The sequence below is a fragment of the Aquarana catesbeiana genome, linkage group LG08 (assembly GCF_042186555.1).
Source record: "Aquarana catesbeiana isolate 2022-GZ linkage group LG08, ASM4218655v1, whole genome shotgun sequence".
Lineage (NCBI taxonomy): Eukaryota > Metazoa > Chordata > Amphibia > Anura > Ranidae > Aquarana > Aquarana catesbeiana.
The window spans coordinates 294782708-294795813 of NC_133331.1; the positions used below are offsets into that span (position 1 = coordinate 294782708).

Genomic DNA, 13106 nt, shown 5'->3' on the forward strand with positions numbered 1-13106 from the left:
CTAGACTGTCCCCTCTTTAAAGAAACCTGTGCCTAGGCTCAGCTGCACAAGGGGGTGTCTGAACCTACCTGCCTTCCCCACGTAGAATGACTTACATTCCACGGCCACAGCGGGTGAAATATATGACTCTTTTCTATCAAAAAGTCAAAAGGTCTGCCCAAATCTCAAGGGAACGTTGCATGCAATCAGACACAGGTCCCCCCAAGATGGCGTGCAGAGACCATGGCCGAGGACACACTGGTGCCAAGCCTGACTCCAACTAGATGACAGAACAAAAGGAAGCACTTCTCTTGAACATGATTCCAAGTAAGGAAATTAAGGACATTTAGTGGTAGAAAGTGAGAACTGCACCAGAAATCTCAGTAGAGGGAAACAACGTGACTAACACCCTGTTACATATGGATCGGCATGTGTCTGCTGTCAGTTGATATCCTCCCGGCAATGTATTGGGTGTGGGAGCCAAACATAAGTCAATGGTGCCACAGATACAGAAATTGTGCATTGTCCCTATAATACCTGCACTAACCTTCAAGTTATAAGCCGAATGTACCTGGTTCAATAAGATGCGGCTTCGGCAAACATCAGTAAAGTTTTGGCGATGAATTCAAACCCAATAGAAGTTAATGGAAGCCAGGGTTGGGGGGGGGGGACATTTTGCCAAGGGCAATCCTCTGATGTTGAAGACATGTGGCTTGGTAAGGTTCAGAAGCGTATAGGGGATCAAGGCCCCCCCCCCCCCTTTCTGGCCTTGCTCAGATAATAAAGTTATGCTTGGGGGACTTCATGCTTTTTTTCCCCTTGAGATTTACATGTGATTTTCCCCCTCTCAATCCATACCATGCCCAAAGGGCCTGGTAAAGAATTTGGGGGGACTTCATGCAGGTTGGGGGGGGGGGCAGTGAAGGTTGAAAAATCAAAAAATAAATTGTAGCCCTCTTTTAAGCTATGGGGGGGGGGGGCATGAGAAATGGCCCTCCCTAAACAGGATATTATGTCAGAAGGAAAACAGGTGTGTAGGTGCTACAACCTTCCCACATAACAGCTCCTCCCGGTGCTCAGACCTCGAGGCTGCCGACACCTCCAACGTACCAGAGTAAAGAAAGGGATGGTTGACACTCAGGATGACATCCAAAAACTAGTATCCTTTTATTGAAAAGACTACGCGTTTCGGAACGTCATGACTACAAACTAATGTCCGAAACATGTAGGCTGTTCTCACAGCGTTGTGCATGTCTTTTCAATAAAGGAATGCCATTTTTTGGGTGTCATCTTGAGTGCTAACCATCCCGTTCCTTACTCTGGTAGGTTGGAGGTGTCGGCAGCCTCGAGGTCTGAGCACCGGGCGGAGCTGTTATGTGGGAAGGTTGTAGAACCTTCACTAAGTGGAAGAGTGGGTTTGATAAGTAAATAAGTATAGAGATGGACACCAGTATGGAAATAATACAAGCTTTATATAAGAGAATAATAACAGTACATACATCCAATGTACAAACGGGTCCTCTCAGCAAAGGGGGTCCAGGGGGGATTGTGCACATAAACCCGAGTATATATAGTTATTAACAGAGATTCCTCCAGATGAATGTTGCAGTAAACTCCAGATACGGGGGCCGCTTAGGATGATGCAGCCTATGTCTTTGTGTTGGAGACCCGAAGACGAGATCAGCGGTGATGGGGAGATCCTCCAACTGTTGTCCAACCAGCCTGGAATGCAGCTTCTCACATGCAAAGACTGCGGTGCGGCTCTGGAACTCAGAGTCAGCCTATCTACTATGCACTTAGCCCCTAGTAGTGTCTAATCTGTCATACAACAGGACCTCTAAACTAGCAGAAGTGGCCGTCGGATGCCTAACCTGGCTCTAGCCTATGCTGGTTGTGTGGGTTCTCTGATGTTTGATGAGACTGGACTGTTGTGAAAAGCATCTCCCGCACTTGGGACAGGAATACGGCTTCTCCCCCGTGTGGCATCTCTGATGTTTAGCAAGATCTGACTTGCGTACAAAACATTTCCCGCACGCATTGCATGAATACGGCTTCTCCACTGTGTGACATCGTTGATGAACCGAAAGGTAGGACTTCTCTACAAAACATTTCCCGCACTCGAGGCAGGAATACGGCTTCTCCCCCGTGTGGGATCTTTGATGCCTGACAAGCGTTGATTTCAGCGGGTAACATTTGCCGCACTCGGGACAGGAGAACGGCTTCTCCCCCGTGTGAGTTCTTTTATGCGTGACGAGTTCTGATTTCCGCGGATAACATTTCCCGCACTCAGGGCAGGAATGTGGCTTGTTGCCCGAGTGGCATCTCAGATGTACAGAGAGGTGGGAGTTCTGCGTAAAACATTTCCCACACTCAGGGCAGGAATACGGCTTCTCCCCAGTGTGAGACCTCTGATGTCTGATGAGTGTTGATTTCAGGGGGAAACATTGCCCACACTCAGAACAAAAATAAGGTTTCTCCCCCGTGTGAGTCCTCTGATGCGAAAGGAGATCTGGTTTTCTCAGAAAACGTTTCCCGCACTCAGGACAGGAATAAGGCTGCTCCCCTGAGTGAGACCTCTGATGTGCCAAAAGATAGGATTTCCGTGAAAAACATTTCCTGCACTCAGGACAGGAATATGGCTTCTCTCCCGTGTGAGACGTTTGATGTCTGGCAAGGGCTGATTTCAACGGGAAACATTTCCCGCACTCAGGACAGGAATATGGCATCTGGCCCGTATGATTTAACTGATGTCTGACAAGTTGGGATTGCCACAGAAAACATTTTTCGCACTCAGGACAGGAATACGGCTTCTCCCCTGTGTGAGATTTCTGATGTCTGACAAGTGCTGATTTCAATGGGTAACATTTCTCGCACTCATTACAGGAATACGGCTTCTCGCCCGTGTGGGATCTTACATGTCTGACAAGTTGTGATTTCCGTGAATAACATTTCCCGCACTCTGGACAGGAAAACGTATTTTCCCCTGCGTGAGATATTTGGTGTCTGCCTAAACCTGACTTTTTGACAAAACATTTCCCACACTCATTACAGGAAAACATCCTTTGAAGGACGGCACCGTCCCTCACAGTCTGAGGTTCCTCAGGATAAGAGGAATACGATGGTCCGGCACCGTCCCGCACAGTCTGAGGTTCCTCAGGATAAGAGGAATACGATGGTCCGGCACCGTCCCTCACAGTCTGAGGTTCCTCAGGATAAGAGGAATACGATGGTCCGGCACCGTCCCGCACAGTCTGAGGTTCCTCAGGATAAGAGGAATACGATGGTCCGGCACTGTCCCGCACAGTCTGAGGTTCCTCAGGATAAGAGGAATACGATGGTCCATCTACACTGTGTGGTGCCAGATGGACATTTGAGGTAGTCGGGTTTTCTCCTGGACTATACTGTGTGATGTCCTCATCTTCTACTTTACAGTCTGGAGACAAAGTGAGACAATCCTCTGAGGTTTTCCTCATCTCCCGTCCATCTACTAAAATAGAAATACAAAGATTACTAGTGTCCTCTGAGGGCAGAGGACACTACTGTGTGGGGGGGCAGAGGACACTACTGTGTGGGGGGGCAGAGGACGCTACTGTGTGGGGGGGGGGCAGAGGACACTACTGTGGGTGTGATGTAAAGGGGGCAGAGGATACAACATATGTATAGGGGTCAGGAGTATGTAACATACAACATAATGTACAGAGGTCAGAAGTATGTAACATACAACATAATGTACAGAGGTCAGTCGTATGTAACATACAACATAATGTACAGAGCTCAGGGGTATGTAACATACAACATAATTTATAGAGGTCAGGGGTAAGTAACATACATAATGTATAGAGGTCAGGAGTATGTAACATACAACATAATGTATAGAGGTCAGGGGTCTATAACATACAACATAATCTATAGAGGTCAGGGGTATGTAACATACAACATAATGTATAGAGGTCAGGGGTAAGTAACATACATAATGTATAGAGGTCAGGAGTATGTAACATACAACATAATGTATAGAGGTCGGGGGTATGTAACATACAACATAATGTATAGAGGTCAGGGGTATGTAACATACAACATAATGTATAGAGGTCAGGAGTATGTAACATACAACATAATGTATAGAGGTCAGGGGTATGTAACATACAACATAATGTATAGAGGTCAGGGGTATGTAACATACAACATAATGTATAGAGGTCAGGGGTATGTAACATACATAATGTATAGAGGTCAGGAGTAGGTAACATACAACATAATGTATAGAGGTCAGGAGTAGGTAACATACAACATAATGTATAGAGGTCAGGAGTATGTAACATACAACATAATGTATAGAGGTCAGGGGTATGTAACATACAACATCATGTATAGAGGTCAGGGGTATGTAACATACAACATCATGTATAGAGGTCAGGGTTATGTAACATACAACATAATGTATAGAGCTCAGGGGTCTGTAACATACAACATAATGTATAGAGGTCAGGGGTTTGTAACATACAACATAATGTATAGAGGTCAGAGGTATGTAACATACATAATGTACAGAGGTCAGGGGTCTGTAACATACAACATAATGTACAGAGGTCAGGGGTCTGTAACATACAACATAATGTATAGAGGTCAGGGGTCTGTAACATACAACATAATGTACAGAGGTCAGGGGTCTGTAACATACAACATAATGTATAGAGGTCAGGGGTCTGTAACATACAACATAATGTACAGAGGTCAGGGGTCTGTAACATACAACATAATGTACAGAGGTCAGGGGTCTGTAACATACAACATAATGTACAGAGGTCAGGAGTCTGTAACATACAACATAATGTACAGAGGTCTGTAACATACAACATAATGTACAGAGGTCAGGGGTCTGTAACATACAACATAATGTACAGAGGTCAGGGGTCTGTAACATACAACATAATGTATAGAGGTCAGGGGTCTGTAACATACAACATAATGTATAGAGGTCAGGGGTATGTAACATACAACATAATGTATAGAGGTCAGGGGTATGTAACATACATAATGTATAGAGGTCAGGAGTAGGTAACATACAACATAATGTATAGAGGTCAGGGGTATGTAACATACAACATCATGTATAGAGGTCAGGGGTATGTAACATACAACATAATGTATAGAGGTCAGGGGTCTGTAACATACAACATAATGTATAGAGGTCAGGGGTCTGTAACATACAACATAATGTATAGAGGTCAGGGGTATGTAACATACATAATGTACAGAGGTCAGGGGTCTGTAACATACAACATAATGTACAGAGGTCAGGGGTCTGTAACATACAACATAATGTACAGAGGTCAGGGGTCTGTAACATACAACATAATGTACAGAGGTCAGGGGTCTGTAACATACAACATAATGTACAGAGGTCAGGGGTCTGTAACATACAACATAATGTACAGAGGTCAGGGGTCTGTAACATACAACATAATGTACAGAGGTCAGGGGTCTGTAACATACAACATAATGTATAAAGGTCAGGGGTCTGTAACATACAACATAATGTACAGAGGTCAGGGGTCTGTAACATGCAACATAATGTATAGAGGTCAGGGGTATGTAACATACAACATAATGTATAGAGGTCAGGGGTCTGTAACATACAACATAATGTATAGAGGTCAGGGGTCTGTAACATACAACATAATGTACAGAGGTCAGGGGTATGTAACATACAACATAATGTACAGAGGTCAGGGGTATGTAACATACAGCATAATATATAGAGGTCAGGGGTATGTAACATACAACAGAAAGTATAGAATACAGGGGTCTGGAGTATGTAACAAACAATTAATATATGGAGCACAGGGGTCAGGACTCTGTAGCGTAGCACCTCAATGATTTTTGGCAAATGGGAGAAAAGCAACACCCCCCCCCCCCCCCCAACTATTAGAGTTTAGCAGTAGTAATAAAGCAGGCTGTAAATTTACTTTGGGAGATAAAACATCCTAATAAAGGCAGATTATGATTTTTCGTATCTATGTTGATGTTAGAAAAGAGACACTCAATATTTTTCTTTCAGCGGAGCCCCACAGTTCAGGAAAGTGACCATTACCAGTTTATTAAAAGCTGATAGAGCTCCGTCTCCATCCTATTCTGGACCAAACCATTAACATAGGAATGTATTCAGTGTTAATGACCCACCTGTGCTGATCTCTGTAGGAGTGTCCTCCTCTATAAATGTCCCCGTTATTCCATCCTTCTCCATAGACTGCTGATCATCCCTCACATACCTCTCTTCTTCTTCTGATTTAACCTCAACTTTTATAACTATCAGATCTTCACCCTAAACCAAGAGAAGGAGAGAGAATTAATCGTATCATCTTCTAGGATCCATACTTCATCTCCACAAGTCATTTTCATGTTCTAGATACTCCACCCTACTCACTTGATGATGGTGAGGGATGGTGTGATCTTCCTGTGTGGAATCCCGGGAATACAGAGGACGGGGACATCTCTCTGGTGGGTTCCTGTAGCTGGATGACTCCAACATGGTGTCCTGGTACAGATCTTTGTGCTCTTCCTCCATCACCCGATCCTCTTCATCCTCCTCACTTATCTCTTCTTTCACCTCAACTTTAGAATCTCTCAGGTTTCCACTCTGAATAAATAATAAAAATGACATCAATGGTAACAATGCAGATAATGTACAGATCCTAATGATACTATCAGTGATTGTTCCTCATCTACCTGATGATGGTGAGGGATGGTGTGACCTGAATACAGAGGACGGGGACATCTCTCTGGTGGGTTCCTGGTATTTGGTGTCTCCATCATATCCTTGTGTTCTTCTGAAAACTCCTCCATCACTCCATACTCCTCATCCTCCTCTTTATACTCTTCCTTAACAACAATATTATAATTTTCGAGATTTTCCCTCTGAATATATAATAAAACATTCATTATAATAAACATGCTTGTGTATAAATCATAACTACCAATAATTGTTCCTCATCTACCTGATGATGGTGGGGGATGGTGTGATCTTCCTGTGTGGAATCCCGGGAATACAGAGGATGGGGACATCTCTCTGGTGGGTTCCCATTACTGGATCCATCTGTAGGAAACACACACACTGACTGAATACATTGTTTCTATGCGTTTATCAGATGATGGGGGATCTAGGTGGACCCTCCGTACTGCTCTCTCCTTTACAATAAAGTCTCCTCTTACCCGGTGATGTGAGGGGCGGCTGATTGTCCATCATGACGTCCTTGTAGAGATCCTTGTGTCCTTCTAAATACTCCCACTCCTCCATGGAGAAATAGACAGTGACATCCTGACACCTTATAGGAACCTGACACACACAATGATACAGTCACCATCCAGACACATCCCTTGTCTGTTACTGGATAATGTCCCAGAATTCCCAGAATCCTCCTCACCTCTCCTCTCCAGTTACATGTGCTTTTAATTAATAAAGATAAGGGTAATTATACGCAATCCTCCCAGAATCTTCCTATAAGGATGAGTAAATCTGCTTGGATTTTAAACAAAGTCTTTGTAGGGGTCCTTGTTACTGAATTCTGGTTATTTGTGAGGCGAATAGGACAAACTATTACCAAACCAAAGTCATGGGATGCTGGACACGGCCATGGGGTACATGACTCCTGACTTCTCCACTTTTCCCCCCAGAACGTGCTACATCTTCTCCCGGCTCATCCTTCTTTTTTCAAGTTCTAAAGTTGGGCAGTACGGAGATACCATGACATGGATCAATGTAGAATCTTCACATACATTGGGAATATTTTTTTTTTCGTTAGAATTTATTCATAAAGACATCCCTATTATAAATCCCCCCCTGAAAAAATAAATCACCCATCCCCCACTACAATAAACATCATATAATTCGTTACTATAGACCCGGGGTCTCCAAACTTTCTAAGCAAAGGGCCAGTTTACTGTCCTTCAGGCTTTGGAGGGGCCGGGGGGCTGTGGCCATTGGGAGTGGAAAATGCCCCAACATCAGTGCTCTATCATTGGTTTAAATGAGAGGAATAGTACCCCATTGTTGATATCATTGAGAAAAATAGTTCCCCATTGATGATGTCAGTGGAGGGAATAGTGCTGCCTCATTGGTGTCAGTGGATGGAATGGTTCTCCATCATTGGTGTCAATGGAGGGAATGGTTCTCCATCATTGGTGTCAGTGGAGGGAATGGTTCTCCATCATTGGTGTCAGTGGATGGAATGGTTCTCCATCATTGGTGTCAATGGAGTGAATGGTGCTCCATCATTGGTGTCAGTGGATGGAATGGTTCTCCATCATTGGTGTCAGTGGATGGAATGGTTCTCCATCATTGGTGTCAGTGGATGGAATGGTGCTCATCAGTGGATGGAATAGTTCTCCATCATTGGTGTCAGTGGAGTGAATGGCGCTTCATCATTGGTGTCAGTGGAGGGAATGGTTCTCCATCATTGGTGTCAGTGGATGGAATAGTGCTCCATCATTGGTGTCAGTGGAGGGAATGGTGCTCATCAGTGGATGGAATGGTTCTCCATCATTGGTGTCAGTGGAGTGAATGGCGCTTCATCATTGGTGTCAGTGGATGGAATGATTCTCCATCATTGGTGTCAGTGGATGGAATGGTTCTCCATCATTGGTGTCAGTGGATGGAATGGTTCTCCATCATTGGTGTCAGTGGATGGAATGGTTCTCCATCATTGGTGTCAGTGGAGGGAATGGTTCTCCATCATTGGTGTCAGTGGATGGAATGGTTCTCCATCATTGGTGTCAGTGGAGGGAATGGTTCTCCATCATTGGTGTCAGTGGAGGGAGCGGTGCTCTATCATATGTTTTACTGAGAAATACCCCATTGTTGATATCAATGAGAAGAATAGTGTCCCATTGATGGTGTCAGTGGAGGGAATGGTGCCCCATTGATGGTGTCAGTGGAGGGAATGGTGCCCCATTGATGGTGTCAGTGGAGGGAATGGTGCCCCATTGATGGTGTCAGTGGAGGGAATGGTGCCCCATTGATGGTGTCAGTGGAGGGAATGGTGCTCCATCATTATTGTCAGTTGGTGGAATAGGCCGCCAAGGGCCAGATAAAAGCAAGCAAAGGGCCACATCTGGCTCCTGGGTTGCAGTTTGGAGACCACTGCTATAGACTGATGAGGTGATTGGTGGGAAAGGTGACACATCTCCAATATGAAGAGAATGTTCCGGCCCTATAAGTGGGGGAATGTTCTGCCCCTGAAGGGGTTAATCTAGGTTTCCACACTATATATGTGTGTATCATCATCTGCTGGAGATAAAAGACATCACAGTGACTATGGAGGAAGAGGACGGACATGACGGGGGGTTACTGGGTGTAAATAGAAAATAAGATCTTATTACCTCCTCTGCTACAACTTCCACCAATGTCTTCTCTCTACTTCCTCCTGACTCACCTCTCACCCAGAACTTCCTGTCTGTACCCAACATCACTTCCTGTCTTCCATAGAGACTTCCTGTCTGGGAAGAAGTGAGAAGATCGCCACCTTGTGGAGCTCAGAGGAACTGCAGCTCCGAGAAACGTCTCGTAGTGTGAACACGGCCTTGTGCTGTGTGTGTATGTACTATATATCCTTATAGATGGGGTCATCTCCACTCCCACCAAGGGAATCGAAATATTGAGTTTATATATATCAGTTTTGAGTAAGCTCTAGCTAGAAAATATTTGTAGCAAGGTATTTTTACCACTTTTGGTCTAATGAGGACCTCCAAAGCCAAAGATAGCAGACATCCTTCAATATGTGATGGGTTGTGAGGCACAGTGGGTGCAAAGATGGTAAAAGTGATTGGGCGCCAGACACTTCTTGGATGTAAAAGAGGTTTTATTTCTTTTGAAAGTCCTTTTTATATATTTTTGGGGGAAAGATGGTTAGGGCCAGGACACCCTTAGATAGTTGCAAACTCAACTGGCAGACTCCGAGACTTCAAAAGGAGGACAGCCGTACAGGGAAAGGCCCCAACAAGGCACCACTTCTGCACGTGCAGGATTGCTGTCTCCTATGGTAACAGTTCCTAACTCAAACGTATCAGTTCTTTCAGCTCCACTACTACTGCTCCTTGTAGTTCTTCAATACTCCTGGTCTCTCATTAGACCCACTGACTATGAATCCCTGAGCTCCTCCAAGGTTGGCGGTGGTATCTCCCTCAAGCGTCACCCCCGCTTCTTTGCTGGGTCCCTAGCTTGGCACTCCAGATACTCCTCAAGCTTCACCCCTGCTGACTGGCTCAGTCCCTGGCTTGACACCCAAAGCTGCTCTGCAAGCATCTCCTCCGCTGGTTGGGTCCCTGACTTGATCACCGTCTGAAGTTTCCCGATTCTCCATCGTGCGCTTCGGTGAGAATATGATTCCAGTACTTGCTTCAGTTACTCATTGTGGTCCCTGGTAAAGGTGGTTGGTCCTTTTGTGGTGACAGCTTCCCCTCTACCTCCGACTATGACAGGTTCTTCAGCCGGCAGAACCATCACTTTTGGTTGGACTGCAAGCTACAATCCTAACCCTGCGCTGCTCTCTTACTTCTGGATAGGCCCTCACACAGCCTGGCAGCCTGATGCCCCCAGGATAGGCCCAATCTCTGGCCTAGCAGCCCGGGGCAACACGACACACGTACACCCAGACAGCCGTCCAGGTGGCACAGAACAGAGATCACCTGACCTCACCCGAATTTATAAGCTCTCCCAGCAGGCCAAGGGATTAAAGAAAACCCCTGCCCATTGGCTGGAACAGCCACATACCCATAACCTGACCTTGGGTTGCCCTTCTCGTATCTAGTGCCGCCAAGTATCCGGCCACCTAGTGCTAGAAGAGAAAAGTGCAACAAGGCCAAACTTAGGGAGAAATCAATAGATCCCTATCAATCGCCCAGGATAACTACTCTTGGCAAATACATTTGTGAGGAGCATCCCTGACTAAACTCCAGGGTGCTCCATACATCTGCCAGATCAGGCCACATCTCTTCTTTAGTGGTATTATTATTTTGGTTGGGGATGAGTTGAACATACCTGGGTTCAGTTCAGATGGGTTTGGTGAACATTACTTGAATCTGAACCTCATTAAAGTCAAAGGGAGCTGAAAAACATTGAAAATGCAAAATGAATATAAAGTGGTTGTAAATCAAATACAACGTGAACAATAAATGTAATAAAGAACCCCGGCACAGACCATGTGATCATAGAGTGTTATATTGAAGAACGGTCCGTCCTCCGCAATCTTCCCCGCTCTTCTCATCACAATAAAGACGGCACCAGGAATAACATGGTGACAACCCGCCCCTTCTCTTTTGAGTGACAGACTGTGGGAGGACAAACAAGATATTTGGGGGGCACACCCTAAAAGATGCATCAAAGATGGTGCAGCCATAAGACCATAGGACAGAACACAATATTACAGCGCACACATGCAAAAAAGACATTTACCTCCTGCAAGGCTATGGGAAGAGCGGGGAGGATGGGGGAGAGCGGGGAAGATAGAGGAGGGTGGGAGAGAGCGGGGAGGATGGGGGAGAGCGGGGAGGATGGGGGAGAGCGGGGAAGATAGAGGAGGGTGGGAGAGAGCGGGGAGAATGGAGGAGGATGGGAAGAGCGAGGAGGATGGGGGGCAGGATGGAGGAGGATGGGGGCAGAGCGGGGAGAACGAGGGAGAGTGGGGAGGATGGGGGAGAGTGGGGAGGATAAGGGAGGATAGGAGAGAGTAGGGAGGATGGGGGAGAGTGGGGAGGATGGGTAGGGATGGAGGAGGATGGGGGAGAGTGGGGAGGATGGAGGAGGATGGGGGAGAGTGGGGAGGATGGAGGAGGATGGGGGGAGAGCAGGGAGGATGGGGGAGAGTGGGGAGAATGGGGAAGGATGGAGGAGGATGGGGGAGAGTGTGGAGGATGGAGAAGGATGGAGGAGGATGGGGGAGAGTGTGGAGGATGGAGAAGAGTGGGGAGGATGGGGGGAGAGCAGGGAGGATGGGGGAGAGTGGGGAGGATGGAGGAGAGCGGGGAGGATGGGGGGAGAGCAGGGAGGATGGGGGAGAGTGGGGGGGATGGGGAGAGCGGGGAGGATGGGGGAGAGCAGAGAGGATGGAGGAAGATGGGGGAGAGTGGGGAGGATGGGGGAGAGCAGGGAGGATAGGGAGAGTGGGGAGGATGGGGGGAGAGCCGGGAGGATGGGGGAGAGTGGGGAGGATGGGTAGGGATGGAGGAGGATGGGGGAGAGTGGGGAGGATGGAGGAGGATGGGGGAGAGTGGGGAGGATGGAGGAGGATGGGGGGAGAGCAGGGAGGATGGGGGAGAGTGGGGAGAATGGGGAAGGATGGAGGAGGATGGGGGAGAGTGTGGAGGATGGAGAAGAGTGGGGAGGATGGGGGGAGAGCAGGGAGGATGGGGGAGAGTGGGGAGGATGGAGGAGAGCGGGGAGGATGGGGGGAGAGCAGGGAGGATGGGGGAGAGTGGGGGGGATGGGGAGAGCGGGGAGGATGGGGGAGAGCAGAGAGGATGGAGGAAGATGGGGGAGAGTGGGGAGGATGGGGGAGAGCAGGGAGGATAGGGAGAGTGGGGAGGATGGGGGGAGAGCCGGGAGGATGGGGGAGAGCGGGGAGGATGGGGGGAGAGCCGGGAGGATGGGGGAGAGCGGGGAGGATGGGGGGAGAGCCGGGAGGATGGGGGAGAGCGGGGAGGATGGGGGAGAGCGGGGAGGATGGGGGAGAGCGGGGAAGATAGAGGAGGGTGGGAGAGAGCGGGGAGAATGGAGGAGGATGGGGAGAGCGAGGAGGATGGGGGGCAGGATGGAGGAGGATGGGGGCAGAGCGGGGAGAATGAGGGAGAGTGGGGAGGATAAGGGAGGATAGGAGAGAGTAGGGAGGATGGGGGAGTGTGGGGAGGATGGGGAAGGATGGAGGAGGATGGGGGAGAGTGGGGAGGATGGAGGAGGATGGGGGAGAGTGAGGAGGATGGGGGAGAGTGGGGAGGATGGAGGAGGATGGGGGGAGAGCAGGGAGGATGGGGGAGAGTGGGGAGAATGGGGAAGGATGGAGGAGGATGGGGGAGAGTGTGGAGGATGGAGGAGAGCGGGGAGGATGGGGGGAGAGCAGGGAGGATGGGGGAGAGTG

At 47.8% G+C, this 13106-nt stretch overlaps 2 protein-coding genes across 2 annotated transcripts in view; both read right to left on the reverse strand.

Moving 5' to 3' along the window:
* The window catches only part of LOC141106813 (uncharacterized), a 40090-nt gene that overhangs the window by 15575 nt on the left and 11409 nt on the right, over nucleotides 1-13106 (reverse strand). The gene's annotated exons all lie outside the window — the stretch shown is intronic.
* LOC141104960 (uncharacterized) overlaps nucleotides 1-13106 on the reverse strand; it is a 28409-nt gene that overhangs the window by 7342 nt on the left and 7961 nt on the right. Inside the window, 1 exon segment of the mRNA XM_073594771.1 lies at nucleotides 1945-3039. Within this exon segment, the coding sequence (XP_073450872.1) occupies nucleotides 1945-3039 (1095 nt within the window).